General features: G+C 42.2%; 1 protein-coding gene across 4 annotated transcripts in view; it reads left to right on the forward strand.

The window, feature by feature from the left end:
- The first annotated feature begins 205 nt into the window (after positions 1–205).
- The window catches only part of si:dkey-100n23.5 (cyclic AMP receptor-like protein A), a 71,538-nt gene continuing 46,210 nt past the window's right edge, over positions 206–25,533 (forward strand). Inside the window, exons 1-8 of one of the 4 annotated variants that reach the window (XM_055032098.1) lie at positions 206–349; positions 3,766–3,818; positions 7,042–7,096; positions 8,980–9,036; positions 9,129–9,189; positions 14,359–14,446; positions 19,925–20,014; positions 20,379–20,417. In XM_055032098.1, coding sequence (XP_054888073.1) covers positions 278–349; positions 3,766–3,818; positions 7,042–7,096; positions 8,980–9,036; positions 9,129–9,189; positions 14,359–14,446; positions 19,925–20,014; positions 20,379–20,417 — 515 coding nt within the window. In that variant the 5' untranslated portion in view covers positions 206–277. Of the gene's footprint in view, positions 350–3,345; positions 3,451–3,765; positions 3,819–7,041; positions 7,097–8,979; positions 9,037–9,128; positions 9,190–14,358; positions 14,447–19,924; positions 20,015–20,378; positions 20,418–25,533 lie in introns of those variants that run through there. The other 3 variants (XM_055032099.1, XM_055032100.1, XM_055032101.1) reach the window with 3 other exon arrangements.

The raw sequence follows: 25,533 nt of genomic DNA on the forward strand, positions 1-25,533 counted from the left end.
TAGGACAATTTTATTTAAAAACTTAAGTTTCTAAACTTAAATGCTGAATCTATAAAACGTTTTCCTCTGAGAGAAATTTGAAAAAAAAACAAACAAACATATTTAAAGTTTGGAAACGTTTCCCTCATGTCACAGGGTTTCATCACGCAAACTCAGGGAGCTTGTCCCTTTGTGTCCCTTCGCGCGCACGGTAGTAACAGGAAGTAAAAAGGAAAGCCACAACCAAACCATAACAAGCTGAGCAGAAGTATTTATTTTAAAGACGTGTTGTCTTAAAATGGACTCTCGGAGTGTAATTAACGAGTCGCGCTGCGTGTTTTTTAACTCCTCCTCAAAGGACAATCGATGTGTAAGTAGCCACTGTTAGAGCAGCAGCAGCAGCTTTAGCTTTGGAGCTAATTAGCCACATAATCACGTTGCTTGTCAGCTTGTAGTAGAAAATTATTATTATTAACATGAGTATTATTTATCAGTGATGTGTTTTTTTATTTTTTGGGGTGAGGGGGTCAATGATTATCAGTTGGCCAATTGATGAACGGAGCTTGACAGCTGCATGTTTTCTCATGCTAATAATAGCAGTGAGCTGCCAGCCATCCTGAATAATTAGCATCATTTCACCGTTGCTGACAGGAATCCCACTGAATCAGCGCCAGCTTTCAGGTTTGGGTTTATTAGCCCTGAGAAGACATCGCTCTGTGAAAACACCCAGCAAACACGGGCTACAAAACAAACCAATACTGCAAATCGAGCTATTCGTGTCATAGCTTTGTGTCGAATCCATTGGTTGCAAATAACTGGCGCTTCACCAGCAGCAGCAGGGAGGAAATGATTTGTATGTATGTTCAAGACATCGTTCAAGAAATGCAGTTTCGTTCTGTATTTCCCCACAATTGAGAGTTTGAATTGGTCGCATTACCTGTGTGAAGCTCTTTCACAAATGCACTTCCTTTCAGAAGTCTGTACATCACATTTCACATTAATTATTAGGGCATTTCATTTTGACTTATTTTTCATAAAACTGAAATACAAGAATAGGTTGCACTATTTAGAACTTCTTTAGGATTTTTTTTTTCTAATCCACGCCATTTCAAAACTAAATTTACAATTTTTAATGATAATAATGATATTAATGATAAATTAGTACAGTAATAAGTATTATTATTGCAATTATGAGTATCTGTCATAATTCTGTATGGATATTTGGACTTCAATGATCAGATATGGTAGATGTCATATAAATGGGTTGGTTTTCTGGTGCCGACGTGGCATTCCAGCATGTTCTGAATATTTTCAATAAGACTGGGATTGCGGCTTCAAGCAGGCCTTTCAGGAAGCATTCCAAATCCAGTTTTGACGGGTTTGATTGATGAATGTCTTTTTTCAAATGATCAACTTCTCCAGGTTGTAACTAAACGACCCAAACAGACAACTTAGGATATTCAGGAACAACCAAAGAAACACTGAAGCCCATCATGAACTGGAAGTTGCTAAAGTGTTGCTGTCACATCAACATGGACTCTGAAGGTGCTAAGCTAGAAAAAAGCCTAAGGCATGACTGAAATTTTGCAGCTACCCACATGGACAAGCCAAACGTCTGCCAGATAAAACTGTATTGATTACAAGAGATAAATATTGAGGGTTTTTGGCCACAAACCCTCATGGAGTAGATTTGGAGGAATCAAATTGAGAGAGGCCTTAAGATCAAGCACGATGGTGGAACCCGTAAGCAGATGATCTTTATTCTTGCTTCCAGGAATACCATTGCACAAGGGTTCGGAGGGATGATGAAGGAGCACTTTAAATATCCAGCCAGATCTATTACATAAGCTTGTTGAAGTTTACAAATAGTATCTGGTTTCTCTGTAACTTTCCAAGAAATGTTTCCCCGACTATTTATTTGGGGTTGTATGTACATGTCAGTAGTTCAACATTGCTTGGATCAGAGAAAATTCATAATGCATTTAAACTTGCGATCCCAGATCTTGTTTTAACCATAAAAGAGTATGTAAACTTCTGAGTGGCAGTATAAGTGATGTATGACATCAGAATTAAGAGTTCCTCTGTCATGGCTGCTGGGTGACTGTTATCAGAATTAAAGAATACTTTACTATGCATAGATATGCTGAAAAAATGTTAAACAGAAGGATTTTGGCTCAGTTTGATAGAAAAACACTCCTGCAACTTAAATATTAGACTTTGTTGAAGTTGGTGTATTAAAAAAAAGTACACACGACACAAACAGACAGTGAAGGCCATAAGACACAGTAAACGGTATCACATTATCATCATGTGGGGCATATAGATGTCCCTGTAGCCCAACAGCACTAAGCTATCTGGACCGAGTCAGTGAAGTGACCTCAAAATAATTAATTTGAGTTTTGATCAGTTTTATTAAGGAGCCTTTTTTTTAAGCTTGTTTTAAAAATGTAACCTGGTAACCCCTGCTACCCGCAAACCCTCCATTTTTACTGGGGATGCACCAAATCATTTTTTTTGTTTCCGATTCCAATACAGATATCTGAGGTTTAGTATCAGCTGATACCAATCCAATACAGAACAACAATGCTGAATTGACTTAAAACATCTCTTTTTTTAACACATACATAAATGTACTGAATTGCAAATGTATTTGATGACGCTGCACCAGTACAGCACCCTTAAATACACCAGTAGCTTCATAAGCTTGGTCAGAAATGTAAAAAGAACATAGCTTTAATTTGTTCAGTCAGACCACCGATCCCTGTTCTGAAATCTTTTCCAACATTGGGACCGATACCGATAATATTGAATCGGTGCATCTCTAAAGATCGAAGGTGTTTCAATTATTCAATAGATGTTTTGTAAAAACAGCAACATGTTGCAGGAATGCTTTTTCCCCCCTCAGGCCTGAATATAGATTATCAAAGTGATCGAAGGATGTTTTTCCTTTTTGTTTGCTTGTTGACGATGCGGCTTTCCTCACATGCTGCTGCTGCTAACCGTGTGTAACACGATAACAGCGACGTTCCAGATCTGAGCGCGTGGGCATGCCCTTCTCTGCTTTGCATGCGAGACGTCTGCTGGCCTTTTCATTTTCCCCGAAGCCCGTCGGACTGAGTAGCAGCTTTCTCATTCTCTTCTTTCCTCGATGCTTTTCCTTTCATTTCGGCGCGCCGCTATCCTCTGAGTTTAGCAAACACGCAGCGCGTCTGGTCCCTCGCTCTGCTCATTATCACATCTGCCTGCGTCTGTACGTCGTGTGTCTCTCAGCTGTCACTAACCAGCACCCCCTTCCCACATCCCCCCTCTTTGTTTGCTGCCTGGCAAAATAGGTCGGATTTGTGTGAATGTGACATCCGCGAACACCTTTGAGTACACGTCTCAGGTGTCAGTACATTGCAGCTGTTTATGTTCAGCGAGCTGGAGTACTCTGAGTGCAAATTTAATTTTGCAATCCCTCCCCAGTCTCTGGTGTGTTTACACACACACACACACACACACACACACACACACACACACACACACACACACACACACACACACACACACACACACACACACACACACACACACACACACAGGTAAGCTGAAACAAATGGCAGTCTTGTCGTCCTGTTGGCGTCTAAGCTCGTGATTATTATGATGATAGTGCAGCATCTTCTCCGCACTTCCGAATATGTTTCCTGAGGGCTTTACCTGAAACAAATTGCAAAACACACAGTTAAGTGTGCCAACCACTTTAATATGTCGTGAGCCATGAACTAATCAATTGTTTTTGTTTCACAGGCGGTGATTTTATCAGTAAAACGAGCCACAGGAACCTTCTCCTTATTCGGATGGTGAATATTTCCCTGTCTTTTATTCTATCAAATTAGCCGAGGAGGAAATGTAAAGGGGATTTGTGTTTTCCCAATTTAGAAAGCCTGTTTATTTCCTTTTAAATGGTTCAATATTTGTAATGGGTTAATCAGCAGAGGGGGTTGGGTCCACTAACAACTTGTCAAATTCTATTTGCCAATACTGAGTATGTCTCGATGGAGGCAGTGGGACGTTGTGGGGAGGCATCTTCCTTCCTGGAAATGTAAGCAATCGATGAAGGATCGGGCAAAATATTTCAAAATAAAATCTTCTATTTTAATTTTAATTTTAATCTTTTTTTATTCTCTAAAGAGGAAATTACAAATGACAAGGAGTATTTTCCAAAAGTGGCTCTGTCATCCCCTTAAATGATCCCTTCTGTGAATTGTACGGTACAGCATTAGGGCCAGAGTCTGAGATTGTTTTTTTTTTTTTTAAGTATGAGAATATAGTCATATTATTAGCAGCATAAAGATGCAATTTACCAGAAGAACATCTTAAAATTATGAGAGAAAAGTTGTTTGAGTAAAAATAAAAGCTCGGATAAGTATTTTTTTATTTTTTGTGGAAGAGTTCTCATAAGATACTTGTTTCATTCTCCTAATATTAAGACTTTGTTCTTGTAATGTTAACACTTTAATATGTTCCAGAAACATTATGACCTTCTATTGTTAAAAACACATCTTAGCCTGACCGATGTACTTTGTGGCAGAGTTGGCTTGAATTCCAAATAAATAGAAGCTGCAAGCATGGTTGTCAAACAAGATGGCTGCCCAAGGTGTGCTGATATCACTCTGAACTATTGAAACCCACAAATCGCTCAAATAAAATCCTGATTTTCCAAACATAAAAAAAATTTTTTTTTGATTAATCGATAAAACCAATTTATCGATTAATCAATGATTCCCTAATTTGAGGGAATCGCAATGCAGAGAAATGTTCAGATGACTTTCCTCAGCCACTCTGATCTCACATGCCAGCTCTTAGGAATTGAACTCTTTCTCTCTAGAAGTCACAGTGCTTTCCTTCCGATCGACTGCAGCCTTGATTTCAATCCCACTGCTGCGGTGAAGTCAGGATCTCTGAGTTTGACTGTTTGTGCCAGAATAACACATCCTAAATGCTGGATGAAAAACGGGATGCGAGACCAATCTGGTGGCCAGGCTGTTGCGGTTGCTGTACTCCAGAGCAATACAGCATCTCCTATTTGCTAAATAAATAAAGTGTTTGTCTAACTTTATCTGTCTGATCCAATTAACAAGCGCCACAAAAGAGTCAGTAACAGAATGAGTTGTGATACTTACTTTTTTTTTTTTTTACAATTTGCTGCTGTTTGAAGGGACATAAACAGGCTTTTAAACGGTACATTATTTTCAACAAGAAGCATTTCGACTGCAAAGCAATCATCAGACAAACAAAATGTTCTTACCTTTTGTGTTGTTTCTTAAATGAGCTGTTGAGTTTTTATTCCTAAAGAAAACATAAAGGACCTCATATTTAGAATGTTTAGTAAACAGATAAGTTCAATCTGTGATTGAGACTCTGAAATTAGTTGTACGTGAATTACCTTCATCTGCCAATATTAGGGCGGCACCTTGTCAGAAAACCATGCAGTGTTTCTGTTAGCTTGTTTCAGGTCCATTAAATAAATTATATTATTGAAAAATCTATTTATTTCAAGAACTTTAACACTAAGTGACACACTTTAAATAGAGTTGTTTCTGTTAATTATGATTTCCTACTTAATGAAAATATGAAAGAAAAAAAAAAGTTTAGTAATATAAAAGTAATATTATGGACTTTTTGAAAAGTATCCATAATACAATCTTAAAGGTTGTTCTTTTCAAAACATGCTTTCAATCTGACAAGTGAGCCTCATCAGAAAGCATGTTCTAACTTATTCAGTATCAATGTATACGTTATATGTTTTGAAATGCCCCAAAATTTTCATTACAATCTGGGGGAGTCCACCACAAAGTTAAAAAAAGAATTATCCTTGAATCTGTCTTCCAAAATAGCGATGCAAACAGATCGACAGACTGACAGAAACGTGGTTTACCAGACCAAAACAATCTTCTTCGGTGGCCATCTTGTGAAATGTTCCAGGGGAACACTAAGGGCTGGCTAATTGGCAAAGGAAGTGTGCAAAAATGTTAAGAGCAAAACGATTATTCCTTAACATGACTTTATTTATTTATTTTTTGCCACTCAAATTAATGTTGGATTATTCTAAAATTGTCAGTGCGAGATTATGCTGTTGCAATAGAACAGTCATTTATTTACAGGCCCTTGCACTTTAACCATGGGTGCCAAAAAAAGGGACAATTAAGAACAAAATAACAAAGAGGAGTTAATGGTTATAAGTGGCTGAGTGATAATTGTTGGTGTTCATTAAGGACGTGGCAGCACCTGTCTTGGCCGTTGTAAATAAATTGTGTCATCTCGGCAGTAATTGATGTCATTCTTAAAGGGAGCATGCCGTAGTGTGCGAGTTTCAGTGACATCACCTGCAAACGATTCACATTGCAGCCAATTTATTACAACTTCAGGCTGCACTGCAACAAATAAGCAATAAAAAGTAACACGGTAAATAAAGTTTTGGGGGTGGAGGGAGGGAGAGAGCGTCTTAACGAAAAGAACTTAAAAAAAGTGTTCATTAAAGCTCAAAGCCAAAACATCTGATGTGCCTGGAAACATTCCCACACTTGATCGGTGGTGCATTTGCACGGAAATAACCTAAAGAACCGGATGCCATCCAGTGAGCTCGGATGAGATTTGTGTTATAGATCTGAGGTGTGCCGGGCTGGATGGAACAGTTAATCATGACATTAACCTTTACAAGCAAGTTTTAACCTTTAAACTAATCATGTCATAAATTCTCTATTCATAAAGCGTTTAGCTCTTTTTAAATCTTAACATGGTTGATTGGTTTCTGGTGGACTGGGGATGCTGTGTATGCGCCACACCCAACGCTTTCAGGTGTGGTATTAACTTAATAATGCATAAAAAATGCTCATGGAGGATGCTCCTATCTTTGCTTGATTAAGTTGAAAATATGCGATTAATTTTCACTCTGTGGAAGTGCCCGTCCAGAGCGAAAGTATTTCTAAAACCCTTACTTTAAAAGTTATTATTAAATTAAATAGAAGTTTAATACTGCAGTGTGTGAATCTCATTATAGTTTTCTTTTCTTCCTCTCCTCAGTGTTTTCATGCTGTTTGTAATCTGGCTGCTCCGACGCTATCACTCCCTGGCTCAGGTAAATTTGCACTACACTGCACGCTGCCTCTCCAACTGTTCGTTTTTTCCTTTTCTTTTTTTTTTTCTGTTTGCTCCATTTCCACTGGAAATCTGTTCAATTAGCCATGGTAAATCTTGGCGTAATTGAACCCAATTAAAATGCACAGATTAATGAATCGGGGGGTGTTAATTGACTAACGGTCATTCTGTGATAGCGACTGCCGTCCCGAGCTTCCTTTTATTTCCCCCCCAGCCTCCCTTCCCTCTCTTCAAGCGAAGCTGTTTAAATAAACGTAATATTTATGGATTTCTTCCCCCACCTTTTCGCTCTCCCGCTTCCGATTCCCTCTTCTTTATATTGAAGGGATTTCGCTTTGATAGAGAGTTTGTTTGCGGCGTTGCTATGAGCGTGCAGCTTCAGGATCATTTTGTGTTTTCTGAACCCGGTCCAGCGGGTTCGTCTGGTTTAGCGGCGTGGCACGCTATTCTTGTAATCTGAAGCAAATGACAGTTTAGCGTGAAGCTCTCCGACGGAAACCCATTACCTCCGGACCACATTGCTGAGAGCGACCTCGCGTCCCCCTACGCTTCCCCCTCCCCCTCCATCTCATTCCTCCTCCTCTTCTTATACAACATAAACCTTCTCCTTACTTGCATCCTCTCTGAAAAGGTTATCTGTCAGTCAGTAGTCTTTAGTGCTCTCAAGGCCCTCCTGCGCGCTTATTGTGTCTTCCCATTCCTCTCCCCACCCCCCTTCCCATAGCCTTGGCAGGGTCACTGCAAGACATGAATTGATAAAGGGCTCCGTGTGTGTTTGCATGCGTGTGCACGCGCGCGCTCCTCTCGCTGTGTGCAGCCGCAGATTATTACCACCGCTGCAGGAAAATATGAGTGGTGTGTACCATGGTTCCAGTAGTCTGCGGATTATTGATTTGTTTTACATAAAATGAACAATTTCAGAGAGGAAACAGGGGATCTGCGTCTGCTGCGATAATTTCCCAGCGTTGTCACGGAGATGGCATTCACCAGACTTCCTGGACAAGTACGAAGCATATCGCGGAGCATCATAAACAGTCTGTCTGTCCACCCGTAAAACCAACTATCCAGCCAAATATCCAACCATGTATCTGTTCAACCATTTCTAATCAAGTCTTCCTTCTGATCTTCTCTCCGTCCAATCATCCGTTCATTCATTTTAATTGTCTGTTCAACCATCCATTCACCCATCCATTCGTCCGTCACCTTTTGCAGATTTAAATGTGGGGGAGCACTGGTTACTTCACAGACAGGTTGTGTGTTTTAATGCATCTGCGTGTTTTAATGCATGGAGGTTGCAAGTTCTCGCTGAGGCTGCGGGTTCTCTCTGCGTTCTCCGGCTTCCTCCAAAATAACAATATATAGAATGTCAGGTAGTAAGTGGTCTTTCTAAAATGCCTTTAACTGTGAATGGGTCAAGGCCCTGTGATGGACTGGGAACTTGTTCAGTGTGTATCCCGTTTCTTGCCCAAAGACTGCTCAACATTGGCAACCCCTTCCTGCAAGGTTAAGGGAATTTGGACAATTCATGCATGCAGGCACATTTACAGTCCGAGGCAGAGGTCAGGCTGGAGTCCCAGCAGAAAATTCATCGGGAACTTCTGTGCTTATACCTTACAAATTGAAAGTGGTGAAAGAAAATGGACAAGGAAGTCAGCAAATGTGATTCTTTTAAAAGTATGGGATTTTTATATAAAAAATGAGTAGAAACGCGGCTACGCCGAGCTGTCGGCTGCTTTAGAGATCATTCCAGCTATAATTTGTCCTCCTCTGCACGCGGACATAAATGCACTTGGGCATTTTCACTTAGGGTGTTACATTTGAAATTCCTTCTTCATGTCTTTCTCTTAAATTTTCACGCCACAGAAGATGATTCTCAGCCTGACTGTAGCCGCCTTCTTCGACAGCGTAGCATATGTCATGGTGAGTTACTCTTGTCTGTTACACTCAAAGCAGACTGTGGCTGAGCCTTTTTTTAAAATGCTTTCCCATGCTGCTTCTCGCTCGTTCTCCAGGGCGAAACCCATCCGAAGGGATCTCTCTGCAACTTCCAGGCCTGGTGGCTGACATACTTCGGTAAGGCAGACTTAAATTAATTGCTCGCTGGCACGGCTTGCACGAGCCGAGCGAGGAGTGGAGAAAATAGCTGCGATCTAACACACGTCTGATGCCGAGCTCATACATCACCGCAGCAAATAATATTGCTTTGTCATTCCCTTTTTATCGCTCCAGAGCAAAATGTGCCTAAACAAGTTGGGAGTTGCTTCCAGAAATGATGCGGGTCATTGTGTGAGTTTATTGCATAATAAACTGATGGTTTCAGTTGAAGACTGGTTCAACTTCATAACACTATTTTGGACAAAATTCTTGGTAGCTTATAGCATGAGAAGCACCAACCTAGCAATCTAGTGAAAATTACATTTTGGTGTTGCATTTGGGCACGTCCACTTTTGTTGGTGTTATGTCTGATTCATTTGATGTTTTCGGACGACAAATCTGAAAAGGGTTGCTCCAGCAACAACAACAACAACAACAAAAAAAGAGCAGTTTTCGATGTAAACCCAAATTTAAGCTGGTTAGTCTTTCAAAAGGCAGAGGAGGATAATGGTATCAATAAAACTGTAACGTTTCTTGTAGGATGATTCATTCCCCCCTTGAACTTTTTCGTAGTCTGTCACATAACAACCGTAAACTTTAATGTATTTTATTGCGAATTTTATGGGGGAGATCAAGACAAAGTCGTGCGTGACTTTAAATTGGAAGAAAATAGATACATCGCTTTCAAAAGTCCCTTCACATAGAAGGTGTATGCAGCCCAGTGAGTCGAGGCTTTGCGTATTCACGTTGTGCCGCAGTTACAGCTGCAGGTCTTTTGGGGTATGTTTGTACCAGCTTTGCACTTCTGGGGACTAAATCTTTTGCCGGTTCCTCTTCGCGAAATAGCTCAAGCAGCAATTGGATGTAGAGCATCTGGGAACATTCAAATCTTGTTGCAGATCCTCACTTGGATTGAATTGAGGTCTGAACTTCCTTTCATTCTCAAGTTTCTTGCTGCATCCAAGAGGTCTTATTTCAGTATTGTCCTATGTTTGACACCATCCAAAGCCCATAGTGATATATCCATCACTATGGAAATGGTTTGTTCAGAGTGATGTGCAGTCTTAATGTGGCATTTTGTATTTAGACCAAAGCACTTTCTTTCACATGTTTGCTGCCTCCTTTGACCTGTGGTGAACTGCAAACTGGACCGCTCCTCTCCCAGTTGGCAGAAATGTCCACCTGAGACATTTCAGAAATGTCTGCAGCTCCTCCAATGTTACCATGGGTTTATTGAGTGGTGCAGGCATGAATGCAGTGGACAACCATGTAATTTTTGCCTCAATATTTAATGATTTATAATGGCTCAGTTAGCAGCAAATTACACACCGTCTAAAACAAACAGGAACTCAGAAACTTAACAGAAAATAGGTCATTAAAAAGCTTCTCTGGTGAGATACAGACTACTTATAGGGATTTCACACAATTCAGTTTTACTTTCTGAACAATTTACCTCTTTTTGCTTAAATTTAAGTTTCACGTAGTCCCATGTTGTTTAGCACATCACATCAAGCAGTAATTGCTAAAGGTTTTATTACAAAATAATTTTCTTTCAATACAACCTATACAACTCCATGACGACTTTCTGAGTGTCATGTGGGATTTCAAATGTAGTTTCTAGGCTCCAGATAGTTGTGCACAATAATATGGTAGTTATTGCAAGTTGATAATGGTGACAGAAGGCCAATTTCTCATGATTATCAAATTGACTGTTCAATAGGCTTACAAGAGCTTTCCTCTGCAGTCAGCTGATATTACTGCTTTCTTGGCAGGCTCTTATCAAGTACTATGGTGCCATGTCAAGACATGAGGCAGGATGAGATTCTCACAGTTTAAAAACTATGAGAAAAAAAAGTTTCACAGTGATACGGTTTTTTACAACCAGTTTAAACCCAACTTGTTTAATGTGAACTAAATGCTTTTATTTAAAGGAGAGTAAAAAATAAAATAAAAAATCCTACTTCTGCTGAAAAAATGTAACACATTCATTCACACCGTTATTATGACATAATAAAATGTTGCCATTCTGCTCGTTATAAAGTGACACTTTACTGATGCCAATTTTGGTGTCAGCTGGTTAATTCGTCAGGTAGCAAGCCTGCACAGACCTGCTCCTTGAAGCTGGCCAACTATTGTTTTAAAATGCTGTTCCCTAAGAGATTGATCTGCAACTCTGCTTTAATTTTTCACACCATGACTATATATGTTTTTTATGATGGAAAATAACAGCAAGCAGCCATTTTTTTTCTGTGAACTCGGGGAAAAGGTAAAATATGTTTTGTAGGAGTCTCACAGTGCAGCAACAGGCACTTCAGTACAGACGGTGAGATCTCTGGTCGACGTGGTGTAGCACGATGGAAAATTTTTGTCATGTTTTCTTTTTTTCTTTTTAAGAGTACGGTATTCAGCTCACACCTTGTTTTGTTGTTGTTCTCGTTCTTGGAAAACTAAGGTAATACATGCTGTTTTTGTTGCTTTTAAAGATTGCAAATAGTGTGCAAATTTCTGTGACATGCTGTGATGGTAGGCTTGTATTAAATAAACTTTTAGACATGAGAAGTTGCTCGAAAACTAAGACTTGGATTTTAACAAAGAACATGCGTGCTTTATCCAACTGTTAGATCACCAGTGCTGTTTGAAGACGATCCGAGTACACAAAGAAGTGTCTTCCCTTTGCTGGCCTGGCATGTTGATGTGCCCAACATTTTTATGTTCTCAAAAAAATTCAAGTAAATTTGACATTAAGGAAGTGGATAAACCAGCATTTCTTTGGAGTGTTCTCTCAGCTGTGCTTGCTTTGCCGACAGTGAGTCAGACCTTGAGACGCCCTGAATGAGGCATCTCAGTGCTTCATCATCATCCTGTGTACGAGGAGACGGCTATTGTTCAATGACAGAGTGGAACGTTGCTATGTAACTCAGAATTGTCTGGAACCTTGATAGGTGGAACTAAAACTGATTCTCTGAAATTTTGCCAAATTTATTTTCCAGGAAGAACATTTTTCTGTCTGCACAAGTGGCGTTTCAGGTTTTAGGCTTAATTGGCATGAAGGATTATTAACCGAGATTGTTGAATCATGCAGCACAATAGCTAATGGGTCGGTGTTGGAGGGGTAGTTTGAGACATGAACATCGGCAAGTCTTGCTGGAAAAGCAAAACTCAAATCAGCTTTTAACTCTGAGGACCAAACGTTATTAAATGTGCTTGAAAAGATGGAAGACGGCAGGAGGAGGGCAGCACCCGGACAGGTGGCGAGGCTGAGCTCAGTGTCGTTAAGCTGAAGAAAGGCTTCGGCTGCTTTCTGGTTACATAATGCACATTTGCAATGACAGTAATTGTGACTTATTGTGATAATACTGCTTCTGGCTTAGACATTGCTCATTTCAAATGCTCCTTAAGCGCAAGAAGAGTGCGACTGCTGTACCGTATGGTTGTGCTTGCTTGTATTCAAGTAAACAGAAGAACACACTGACTGTTTTAAAGGGGCCAAAAATTAAGGTAGAGGAAAGGTTTTAGCACTGAATGCAATGGCTTGGAAAAGTTTTAGTGCTAATTTTTTCACAGTGCAATACACTTTAGTGTATCTAAATGGGATTATGTTTGCTATTGCAGCAGAAAGTAGGGCACAATTCTTAAGTTGAAGGAAATTGGCCTGGCTTTAAAAGCTTTTTGCATGCAAAAACATGACAGGCTCCGCTTTTCCTCTTGAAGGAAAACATGCCCATAACATAACGCTGCCGCTACTGTGGCAGTGGTTCACTTTTTGCAGAAAGTCTAAACTAATTGCTGGGTTTCAGATGACGTATCACTGACGTCACCCAATCCAGATGGAGGGCCGGAAGTAAATGCAGCCCATTTATTTCTCTTGATCCAGCGTCAAAATCCCTAAGTCTGTGTCCTGTGCTGTTGTTCCAACCGTTCTAATAGAGAGAAAGAGAGACGTTATATTTATGTTTTAAAAGTAGTTGGTCACAAGGGAGTTAATTTTAATAAACTTACAGAAAAAGGAGGAGAAAAGTGGATCAACAACCTACAGCTAAAAACCTTCCGGCCCTCCATCTGAATTTTGCACGTCATCCGGGTTACGTGACTCAAACCCAGCAATACCAATATCTTTAGTTGCATAAAGATATTAAACCAATCCAGGAGGATAGAGCACATCAACCCAATTCTAAAATCCCCACACTGGCTTCCTCCGGCTCAGAGAATAAACTTTAAAATACTTCTCTTAGTTTCTAGATCACCGAACGACTTGGCAACAAAATACACTAACGTCTCGTTGTTGTTGGTTGTATCAACCTTCCTGACCGCTCAGGTCTTCTGGTTCTCGTCTGCTTTGCATCCCTAGACCCAGAACCAACCATGCAGAAGCACCAGTCAGTTCATTTGCACCACGAATCTGGAACAAACTTCCAGAACCTGCAAATCTGCTGAAACACTAAGCTTCTTTAAATGAAGGTTGAAAACCCACCTTATTTGATGTGTCTTTGTTTTATCATTTTGATGATGACACAAGACAAAATGTAACTTTTATTGCTTGTTTCATAATTGGTGACTGAATTATGTTTTTATGGTGTAAGGCGCTTTGAACTGCCCTGTTGCTGAAATGTGGTATACAAATAAACTTGACTTATATGTTGACTAAAAAGTTCAGATTTGTTCTGAATTGATCAGAGTGCCTTCTTGCATGCTTCCTGTGTCTTGTGCATTCCTTGTGGCAAACTGAATAATAATAACAACAACAAAAAATCATAAAATGTGTACGTGATAAAAAGGGTTAGGGTATGAATAGTTCCCGCACGTTAAAATTGGCGTCAATCTGACTGAATGTTCCTCCTCCTCTGCTCATGTCCACTCTGTCTCTCCACCCGCTCCCATCCTCCTCTCTCCTGTTATCTCCTCCTGCGTTTCCACAGTTCATCATTATCTCTCCGTGAGCTCCCGCCTCTCATCCATCACCCAAAGCTACAGGTTTCCCTCATATTACTGCAGAATGGGCCTTCATTTATCAAAAGTGGAGCGCACGGATGCATGCACACACGCTGTCACACGCGGGCTCGTGTGTGTGTTGGGACGCACGTCCGCAGGTGCGCGGTGTGTGGCGGCGAGCTGGGCTGTAATTTGACCTTGGTGTTTTTCTCTCTGCAGACTGGAGTGCCTTGGCCTGGGTTTGCCTCATTACCCTGAACCTGTATCTCAACCTGGTCAGGGAAATAAGCACCAACAGATATGAGAAGTGAGTAATTTGGCCCGCTATTGCTTTAAGAGTACCTATTCAATTTTTTTTAATGCTTTAAAGCTGATTTTAAAACTGGGAGAAAAACGTGCAACAGAAAAGCCATTAAAACCGAATTAAATCACCGGCGAGTTATTAATCGCTGAATGATTTCCGTATCTGCTTTCCAGTGGCGCTTTCTTCGTCTCCCGCTCTGCATGTATTTGTTTCCTGTTTTGTTTAAAGTGCTTCCTTCTTTGTGTTTGTGTTTTGTCCATGTGTTTGGTCTACATTAGCATGTGTCTCCCCACAGAGCTCAGATAAGCCCCTCCCCCTCCGGCGCCTCCACCTCTTCCTCTTTCAGCCAGCTGACACTCTAATTGAAATGGGAGTGAGTGTCAGCTGTTAAGTGCGTCTCTGTGTGTGTGTGTGTGTGTGTGTGTGTGTGTGTGTGTGTGTGTGTGTGTGTGTGTGTGTGTGTGTGTGTGTGTGTGTGTGTGTGTGTGTGTGTGTGTGTGTGTGCGCGCGCCCAGCCGTCTTCATGCTTTTTGGTTCCACATTGTGGTCGCTCATACTCCCATGGGCACTTTTCACAGCAAAGTGTGAATCTGCCTTTGTGTGTGCGTGTGTGTAATATTCCCTCAGTCTTCACACTGAGAGACCAGCTTTGTTGGAAGAAGCACACATTTAAAAATATATGAAAATTGAAGGCAGAAAAAACAAACCACCTTCATTACAAGTAAAAAAGTTTTAAAAAAAATCACCTTATGTGCTTTAAAGTGGTTTCCCTAGCACCACCACCCATGGGAGTTTTCCTGCATTGATTAGTAATAAGCCAGACAATATAATGGTGATATAACTCATGAGTAGATGGCTTTATGTGCGCCCTGGAAGGGCAAAGTAGGAGGCGAGAATCAGTTTGATTCAAAGCCACACATGTCATATAACACTAGAGTGAGGATGGTGGGAGGAGATTTGTTTGTCCAGTCACAATGTGGATGGGGTGGGGGGTGCAGGAAACTGAGGTTCAGATGAGTCAGAGACGAGGCGTCAGTGGAGCGGCTGTACGCTGACCGAACTTTGATAACAGGGTTCCGACACGGAGTCGAGAGTATGAAATATAATTCAGATCTGGAGTGTGGAAAAAGTAAAGGAAAGATGGATTTTTATCCGTCCATCCATCCGTCCGTCCCTCTGTTCATTCATCCATTCCTCCCTAGTTACCCATCCGACCATGCGTATATTCATTTCAATTCCAACCACTACAGAAAAGATCGGTCATGAGTTCATAGCAAACTTTTATATTCGCACTTCAAAAACATTCTTAAAATGGGCTGGAAAAGCGTGGAATTATGGCAGGAATAATACATAAGAAGCCTGTGATAAGTTTATGTGTTTTGGCAGGTGGGGTTCAGCTTTGCATGCATGCGCAATTACCCCTCGGGCCTCTTTAACCCAACCTTCCCCCCGCACTCTGGCTTTCACACCCACAGTATCGCTCGACTCAGTTGACGGCTCAGCGCGATGGTTTATGAATGAACAAATCGCCAGAGGAGACGGAGAACGGAGGCTTTATGATCTAAGAATGATTGAAGCGGATGCAAGAGCGGGTAGGGAGTTGGCTCGTGTGTGCGAGGGTTGAGCTGTGTATGTGCCTCTGAAAAAGTAGGAATCCAGGGAAAGTGAGCATGTGATGAGGGAAGAGAAAGATGGCTAAAGACGGAGGAGTGGGAGAGAAAAGGTGGTGCAAGGCGGTGGGAAATGAGATTGTGCCTTGTGAGGGCTGCGTGTGTGTGTGTAAAGCTGTGCGCAGTGCCGTCCTGCTGTGCCTCATTAAACCCATGTTGCGTGCAGCTCCGGACCTCGTCATCTCCCCCTCAAAGGCCCTGTGAGGTGTTCGTGAAGTTGGGTTGGGGCGAGGAAGTAGCTCTCGACAATAATTTCCTAACAACCACCCTTTCCCGCTCCCTCCCCCCACACCGAATTGCAGCCATGTGCTGGCGGTACAGATTTCCCCATTTTTATACATCACGTCGCCTCCCCGACTCTCTGTTTATTATTTCTTTTCTGTGTGCCTTTCGTTCTCCAAATGTTTCCCATTTCCTCCCACTGCTTCCCAAGCCCTCTCATGTTCGTTCCAAACACAACCTCCATCTGGATTCCCTCCCACCCACCGATGTGCTCTATTTAAACCCGCCGCCGTCACTTTTCCTCCTCCACCTGCCGAGCGCGCTGTGTGCTGTCAGTCAGAGGGAGGCGGAGGGCTTCGAGGGGCGCGCGGCTCGACCCTCTGACGTAGAGTGACAGAACGTGTGTGTCTGTGTGGCACACCACTTGAGGGGAATCGAAAGCGTGTCAGCCGTGTCACTACTGCTCGATTGACCGTACTCGGAGCAAGTCAGGGGAGGACTTCCACTCTATTGACCAGGCGACGCTGTACGCTCTATAAAGTATCGACTCCCAACACAGGCGCCCAAGTCACAGGGCCACACACCTTGCCTGTCTGGCGCACACACACACACACACACACACACACACACACACACACACACACACCACACACACACACACACACACACACACACACACACACACACACACACACCGACGTTTTGAAAGGCTGATGCTGTTGTATATCAGTTATGAGTCTCTGCAGCCTCTTTAACCTTTTCCCTTACAAATAGTAAAGAGCTCAAATTTTTTACATGATGGAGGCAGACCGGTTCTCACATTTTAAGATTTCTTGTCTAGAACTTTTTTACATTCTTGTTCTATTACAGCCACAAACGTCTAAGTATTTTAATAGAATTTTATGTGATTGACCATGACAAAGCAGCTCATAATTGTGACCATAATTCTATGTGGAATGCAAACTAGCATAATGAAGTGCAATATCAGTTTTGTCCTTCATCCAAGTACAAAAACGGGATAGCACGCGCTATACCTACCCAGAAACTGGCCGGCCAGCTTTACTGATTGGCAACACGATTCAAAGAAAGCCAAGAATCTCAGTGCAACTTTGGAGAAGGTGGTGTACAAATCTGTTAATACGACAATTATTGTTCATAGAAATTAAAAACATAACATTGGGGTCCTGTCAATTACAAAAGTAGTCATATTGTGTAAAAATGTTCCCACTTCCAGACTACAAAAACACACATCCATATTTGCCCTGAACGGCCCTGGATCTGCATGAAATGGTTCGTTCCTGCTCGGGCTTGATGGTGACGATGTTCAGCAGCAGTCAGTAGAAGACACGAACAACTGTGGCTGTTACTATGCTACTAAGAAAAATTATAAAATCAGGTTTTCAAAGAAAAATAAATAAAAAATAGCGAGAGGGAAAGAGAAAAAGGCAAGAGGGTCAATTTACAACCCAGTTTTTCTCCAAGAGAGGTGGGTAGACTGTGTGAGATTACCAACCATTTAGCATAATTAGCTCAGCTACAGACTGTTTGCCTCCATTTCACTGGGATTTAATGAATTAAGGAAAGAAATTACCAAGATATTTATATATTTAACTTGTCCCTTGACTTGACTCATCATGCTGCTGCTGATGAGTCAGTCAGCAGCAGCTCTAGCCCACATCCCTCCTGACCTGTCTTCTCCCAAGTGAAATTAAAGCTGCAGTATGTAACTTTTATAAAAATATATATATTTTTTCACATATTTGTCAAAACTGTCATTATGTTGTTACAGTATGGTATGAGAGATGTTGCTTTTGACCATTGCTCGTGACATTTCAGTAAGCTAAAACTAATAGAAAAAATTTAAGCAACTTACTTGCAAACTGAATGCAGGCTGTTGCATGTAAAATATATGAACAGTAAACATTGTGATAGTCTCAGTATTGGACCAAAGAAAGCAAGGCAGTTACAAGCCTTTAATCTTGTGATGCTTTTGATAGACTCAAGAAATTGTAACAGCAGCTGCATGGGGGCCCCCAATTAAATTTTTTGTCAGGGGGCCCAAGATTTCTGGCAGCAGCCATGTAGGGATCGTCAAGACAAAGACTATTACTGAAAAAGACAGAAGGATGTATAAGAAGTGCTCAAGTCAGATTCATAATAAACTTCTTGGCCTTCAAAAAAAACCCCACAATATGTGGCAGAAAACTGACTTAGCACATCACCCTGAACACATCGTCTTCACAGGACAATATGTTGGCGGCAGCAACACACTTTCAGGAGTTGAGTGGGAAATGGATGAAGCTTAATACATGACGATTCTGGCAGAAAAGCTATTAGAGGCTGCAAAAGCCTCTAGGCTTAGGTGGAGGTTCACCTTTTGGCCGGACAGTTACCCTAAACTGCAGTGGAATGGTTTAGATCAGAGCATGTTCCTGTTTTGGCCTAAACGTTAGCTTGGCCACTACCTTACTACGCAATTCAACTTCCAATTGGGAGAATTTCAGTTGGACCAACAGAAAGAAGACTTGTGAACACTGACTTTGATTTTCTGTGCTGTTTTTGAATTAGAGTTTGCTCGTCAGGGGTGTAGATTGGCAATGAAAGCAGAGGTAATGAACAAATGTTGACCTATTAAAGTGAGACCGAGATGAATGTTTAAGACATTTCGTTGCTGGCAAAGATGTTGTTCGGCTCAGCACTTCTCTCTTTACAGTGGAGGGGCTTTGTTTACACCGCATGCAATTTCTGGTAAGCTTCATAGCATTGCTGGCGCTTTGTATGCGTTATGGTCAAACATTAGCGATCCAATTGTTTAAAACTGCAACAGAGTCCATGCCTCTAGAAAGCCATCGTTTCTCAATAGCTGAGTGTTTAATCTCTCAGACAAAGTAAGGCAAAGAACAAAGTGATGTTTTTTTTTTTACCAAGGTACCTAAGTATTCACTGGACCTAAATCTAATCAAGACTTGAAAGACTTGAAAGTAATATTCAGAGATTCTTACCAACTAACAAGCCTGAGCTTTAGCTATTTTGCGCAGAAGAACGGGCAAAAGTGACTGCCTCAAGCTGTGCATCTGTGGATGCACATATTCCAAAGTATAGGCTCACATTCGTGCCAAATCTATAAAGAAATGCCATGCTTGAGTTTTCCGTGTTCCTCAACTTCATAATTGCACACTATGTCTTCTCGGTCTATCATTGGAATACCCAATGATATAAGACTGAAGTTAGTGATTGCAAAATGAAAATAATGTGAAAAAGTTTGAAGAGTGTGACAAGGGACTGTATATCACAGAGACTTGCTGAGTGAGAACACACCCTGTTTGCTGCTTTCATTCAAAGATATCCTCTGAAAATCATCTTGTCCCCAACAGTTAAGCTAATTATAGTTTATATCAGTGTGAGTAATTGGCTGTCTGGCTGTATAGATGCTTGTTGGCATGAGAAAAATGACCCTGATGGCAATGCCAACAGAAGGGATGAACTAAAGAACGAAAACACTGACTTGTATTCGGACTGTATTTTCCTGACGTTATTATTTTTGGACGAAACTGCTTTTATAACGAGTTAAATGTCCAATTCTTGTCAGGTTTTACCATCTGATGGCGTGGGGGGTACCTCTGGTCATGGCCTCTTTGCCGCTGCTGAAAGGTTACTACGCCCCCGCCGGAGCCTGGTGGTGAGTTTCCTCCTTTTGCTAAGGCCCTTGTTCTAACTCTGGATTCCCTTGAGTAGGAGTTTTAAAAAATTGGCAATTATCGACGCATCTGATGACAGTCAACTATCTGCTGAAAGGTTGTGAGAGGAGAAGAAAGTGGGAAGAGGCCGAGGTGAGGAGGCGGCGGAATGAGAATTGGGACAGAGCCGTATAATCTCCGGGCTCGGTTCTCTCTTTCCACTCTCCGCTTATTAATAGCTGCAGCTGCACGGCTTTTTCCTCTCCGCAGTCACACAAGTCTCCCCTTCCGCTCTCCCTGCAACCCACTCATCGCTCTCCCCTCTCTGTTTCTCTCTCTCTCACTCTCTCTCTCTCTTCTCCCCAGCTGGATCACAGACGATCACGTAGCCTGGAGATTTGGGATGTAAGTAGACCCTTTCAGCGCTGCCATCAAAGCTTTTCCCCCCAAAGCTGAATGGGGACTGGGGGTGAGACTGGGAGGAGCAGGGGGAAGAGAAAGGCTGTCTCTGTGGGGAAATGTGAAGGGTTACATGTCAGGGGAGCCCACCCCCGACTCCTTGAAGTATGTGTGTCTCCCTCCGCTCCGTCCGATTTAGTGGGAGCCGCTACGTTGTGGTTTTAACTGTTTAGGACGGCTATGACGGATTACGCCTGTCTGCTGCTTTCTGCAGCTGGTCCTAAGCCTGCGAGTGCCCTGCCAATCCCCGCGGTGCGCGTACTTAAACACATATCCGCGCACGTGCGCACGGCTCCCCTCTACGAGCCAAGGTAATCGCATTGCTGCTTGCAGCATCAGCAGGGAATCAATCTTTTAAAACAAATAAGCACACATACACACACACACACACACACACGCAGGCAGGCAAACGGAGAACAACACACAGCTATCAGGCGTGCTAAAGCGAGCTCGTGTCTCTTTTATCAGCGCTCCTCTCTGCTCCCCGGCACTGTCTGTTTTTTCCGCGCTGTTGTGGCCCAGGGGGACGCGGCACTCGGAGGATCAGGGAATCTTCATTAGCTCTAATTACATCAAACCAGACGGGAGATTAGAGGCCAAGGCAGCACCCGTAAAGAAGACTGGGAGCGGGGGGAAACACACACACACACAACCTGCCAGCAGCATGTGGGAGGGCAAAGTGTGCAGTGTTAAAGGTGAAAAATGAAATAGGTGGGAGGCATGGCATATGGGATACAGTTAGTGAGACAGGGAATTACTCAGCACGAGAGGAGGAACGTGCGGATGCGGAGCAGGACAGGAGGGAGAGCGAGAGAAATAGATTGTCCTCGTTTCTGCCCCCCCCCACGTCCTCCCCTGTACCCTCCTTGCTTCGTAGTGTGTCTTCATCAGAGATCAGCGAAGCGCGCAGACAGAACAGAGGAGACAGGGGAACTTTGGAGGAGGAGGGTGTGAAAGGGGATGAAAGAGGAAGGTGAATAAAAAGCAGAGGACAGTGTGGTGTGTGTGTGTGTATATATGTATGCATGTGTGAGTGTGTGTGAGTGAGAGCGAGATGGAGGTGCAGAGTTTCAGGGGCTGAGTCAGCAAATGGAAGCGCCAGAGCTTAGCTGAGTCACCGCTCTTAAGAAGTCCCTAGTTGGTGTGTGTCATCGGTGCCACTGACATACAGCTGTGAAAATGACATTCACAAATGAATCAGTCGGACTTTTTAAAAGGAAAAACTCTTTACTATATTGCTGTGGAAATGGAAACATTGCCATTTCAGTAAATACATCAGCCCAGATTGGGACATATTAAGCATGCTGTGATTTTGAGACTTCAACTCTAAATGAACTTCCTTCAATGCCTTAAGGTGTGTTCAAGAGATTTACAGTAAACACTTCAGCTTTTGTGTTTCCAAAAATAGGTACTCAATTACTACAAGACATTCCTAAGGTTGACATGTTGTATTATGTCACAATCACAAACTTTGTGGGTACACATACACGCCTATCTTACCAACGGGACTGTCAGCCCAACCTGCCAAGAGCGGACTCCTGTTGCTAATTTGTTGAAAAAGCAAAAATCTGACATAAAATGTATTTTAAAACTCTGTTCCCATAATATAAGATTTGACTTTTAATCATTTTTAAAGAAATGGCCAAGAGGGAACCTGGACCTCTGGCTGAGGTTTACATATCAAAGTGGGGACCTTCACATACAGACATAAAGAGTATTTGCTTACTACAATGAATTACTTCAACTCTTATAAGAAACTGATGATTTAACTTGAGTGACGTTATTTAATTAATTGTTTTCAATACAAATATTACCCAAAACATAAAATTATGGGATTTTATGTGATAGACAAACAAAATATTGCATTAAGTCATTTCGAGCATGTATGTTTTTTTTTTCTTGCATATGTAGAGTTGAAAGTGTTTCCTCGTTCTTTGGAAAGTTTAAAAGTCAGTCAGATTGAATGGTGAAACTATAAATACAAAATTTTTTTTAACCTCTGCTGCAGATTTTTAGTTGGATGAGGCCATGGCTTTGACTGGACTGTTCCAACACATGAATCTGATCTCAACCTTTCTGTTGTAGTTCTGGTTCTGTGTTTTGAGTGAGTTTTTAGGGGTATTGGAATAAAGATGTCTGAATTAAATTCATTTTGCGCTCGACAGCTATGTGCGACTTTCTGTTGATCTATAAGATAAAGTACCAATAAGTTACATTGAACTTTGTGGTTGCAAAATGTGAAAAAAGTTCAAGTGATATGAATACATTTGCAAGAAACTATACAGCACTGCATTCAATAATGCACAGTCTTCACTTTGCCAACCATGCCTTTGTTTTCCTTCTTTCCGGCTGTCCTTTCAGATCTTAGTGGATGAACCAGGGCAGCAAATAATTTAATATTTCAGCAAAACGTTTCACATGCAGATACAAGAAGCTAACTTGGCACAGTTGTTCCCAGGTTCCTGCTTTATAGAAAAAAAAAAGATTCTTCTTCTGATTACATAGGGTGAGGTGAGGGGTGAGCATGCAAATTGTTATGCTTGTATCTACAGTTGAAAAAATGTTTCATAGTAATATGCTGCATTGAACAGAAAGACCAAAGTCTTGATGGCTGCAGTTAAGCGTCCTGTGTACCAAACCTCTCACTTGCGCCTTATTCTTCTGTTTAAAGCAGGACCGGGAGACGAGAGATTGTATCTGCTCTTATTGATTATGACCTTTTGACATGCTCATGCCATCCACAGCATCTCTTTGGTCATCTGCATTTCATGCATGCTCCCGTTGTCGATCTGTGAGGATCAGCATCTTTCTGCTGCTGTGATTCCCACCTTCACCTTGTTTTTAATCACCAAGAACTGCACTCTCTCTCTCTCTTTCTCCCTCTCCCTCTTTTCTTCCTTTCGATCGCGAGCCACAATCCGCTGCCTATTCCTCCACCTTTATGTCCTCACCTCTATTCATGTCCTCACTTTTATCATCGGCGGCCCACTCCGCGCTTCTGTTTCGTTCCCCCTCTCTGTCTCCCTCTTGCTCTCTTCGGGTAGTGCTCAGCTGTAGAGCACAGCGGACTCTAATGGCAGATCATTATCATGCTAATTAGAGCACTTTGTAGCTGGGGCCCGTCATTCTCTCCTCCTCACAGCCCCCTACACTATCGTTAAAAAGGCCACCCCCCCTTCCCCCTCCCCTCATATACCCTCTCCGCCAATCCGCCTGCCTCCCCACCTCATCCCCCCCCCTGAGCTCGTCTTTCCATCATTAACGGGACGGGCGCTGGCGTAATTGGACGCTGTTTATTCCAGCGAGCAGGTTATTAAATCACACAGAGGTGACGCTCGCGCAGGTCTCCCCTCCTTGAAAAGCTTTTATCATCGTCCCATGGCGGCGTTCAGCCGTCGCGGATGCGTACATGCCGCAGAGGTCCAACAATTTTTGGGGGGGTTGGGGGGATTCATATTTATCGAGACTCAAATTTCCTCTCTTCAGTCCTTTACACCCTTTCTCAAATAGAAAATTTACTGTCACTATGAATGAATAGGGAACCTGGAAACAATGAAGGAAGGAATGTCACAATAATAGAAATAAGGAAGGACACAATGAAGGAGGGAAGGAAAAAAGGGTCAAATTAAAGAAGGAATGTCTTCACGAAGGAAGGACACAATGAATGAATGAAGGGAATGTCTGAAGGAAGGACAGACAATGAAGGGAGAGAGGACACAATGTTGGATGAGAGGAAGGGGGGATGGACAGACAGAATGGTGGAAAGGACCATCTCAAGGAATGAAAATAAGGGGGGAAAAGCAAAGGAAGAAAAGAGGAAAAACAGGACACAGTGAAAGAGTGGAGGAAGTGTCTGACAAAATGAAGGAAGGGTCTTTGGAGGAGGACACAAAGAGGGAAGTAAGAAAGGATACAGGCGAGGAAGAATGAATGACACAAGCATGAAAGGACTCAAGGACCGAAGGAAATTGTGACGGACACATTTATTAATAGGGAATAAGGTGTAGAAAGAGACATATGTTTTCATGCCTACAGCCACAGACCAAAGTTTATAAGGCAGAGAGTATTCCTCTGGATGCTTACGTTCTCTGTTAGATCAGAATGCACAGACATGTAAAACATGGGTTCCCCCTCTTCATGCTGCTGTCCCAGATTCTCCTTTTAGAGAAAAGTTTAGGTCGATTGTGCTCAGTGAGTTTCTTCCCATCCTCAGGCATGGGACTCAAGCATGGGCAAGCCTAAATCAGGTCAAGGACCCAGTATTTGCCTTCTGAAAGACTTCTAAAAGATGCTGTGTGGAGGATTCATGCCAAGGACTTTCCTGGCACAGGAATGTACATTTAATCCCAATCCATTTTCCTTTGAAAAAGTCTGGCCACACATTTATAGGTCAGAGACAAATTCAGTCTTCCTCTTTGTTTTAAATGTCACTTCAACATTTTTCTCTTTTTATAACTTCCAGTGGCCGTCCTCCGCTCTACCTTGTATCTTTACAAGATAGGCTTTTCCGGTGCCACATTCTCAGAAGGTGCCGAGCGGCGCGGTCGTGACTGACTCTGAGTTACTGTGGCGACCTGGAACCTGTCTATCAAAGCAAGACAAAGACCTGTTTGGTGAATACAGGGAGAGGCTGAAACTCCTCGCGGCTTACATCACCTCCCAGGAGGTTGCACAACACAAGGCTGCCACTCCAACAAAGCCAGCCTCTCATTTCCTTTGCTCGCCTCATTCCCTTTCATCCACTCACAAAATACCTGACATATTATGCACCCACGCCTCCTCTGATTGGCAAACCTCACTCCCTTAGAAGGTGGTGTATTTCCAATATTGTCACTCTGTTGGCATAATCTTTTATTCTACCTCTCAACAGTCTGTAACTATGCACAGTGACATCCAGAGATGCTTAGTCAGGGATTTTTCTGTTGTTAATTTACGTGCTGTGCGTCCGCCTTGCAGCGTTATTCTCACATGTGGCGGTGCAGTGTTAGTCCTCAGCACTCGTCTCAGAGAATCATCTGAGAGCCTTTTAGGGTGTTTTCACACTTGATTGTCCGGTGGACTC

Source organism: Poeciliopsis prolifica, unplaced genomic scaffold, assembly GCF_027474105.1.
Source record: "Poeciliopsis prolifica strain line A6 unplaced genomic scaffold, Auburn_PproV2 SCAFFOLD007, whole genome shotgun sequence".
Taxonomy (NCBI): Eukaryota; Metazoa; Chordata; class Actinopteri; order Cyprinodontiformes; family Poeciliidae; genus Poeciliopsis; species Poeciliopsis prolifica.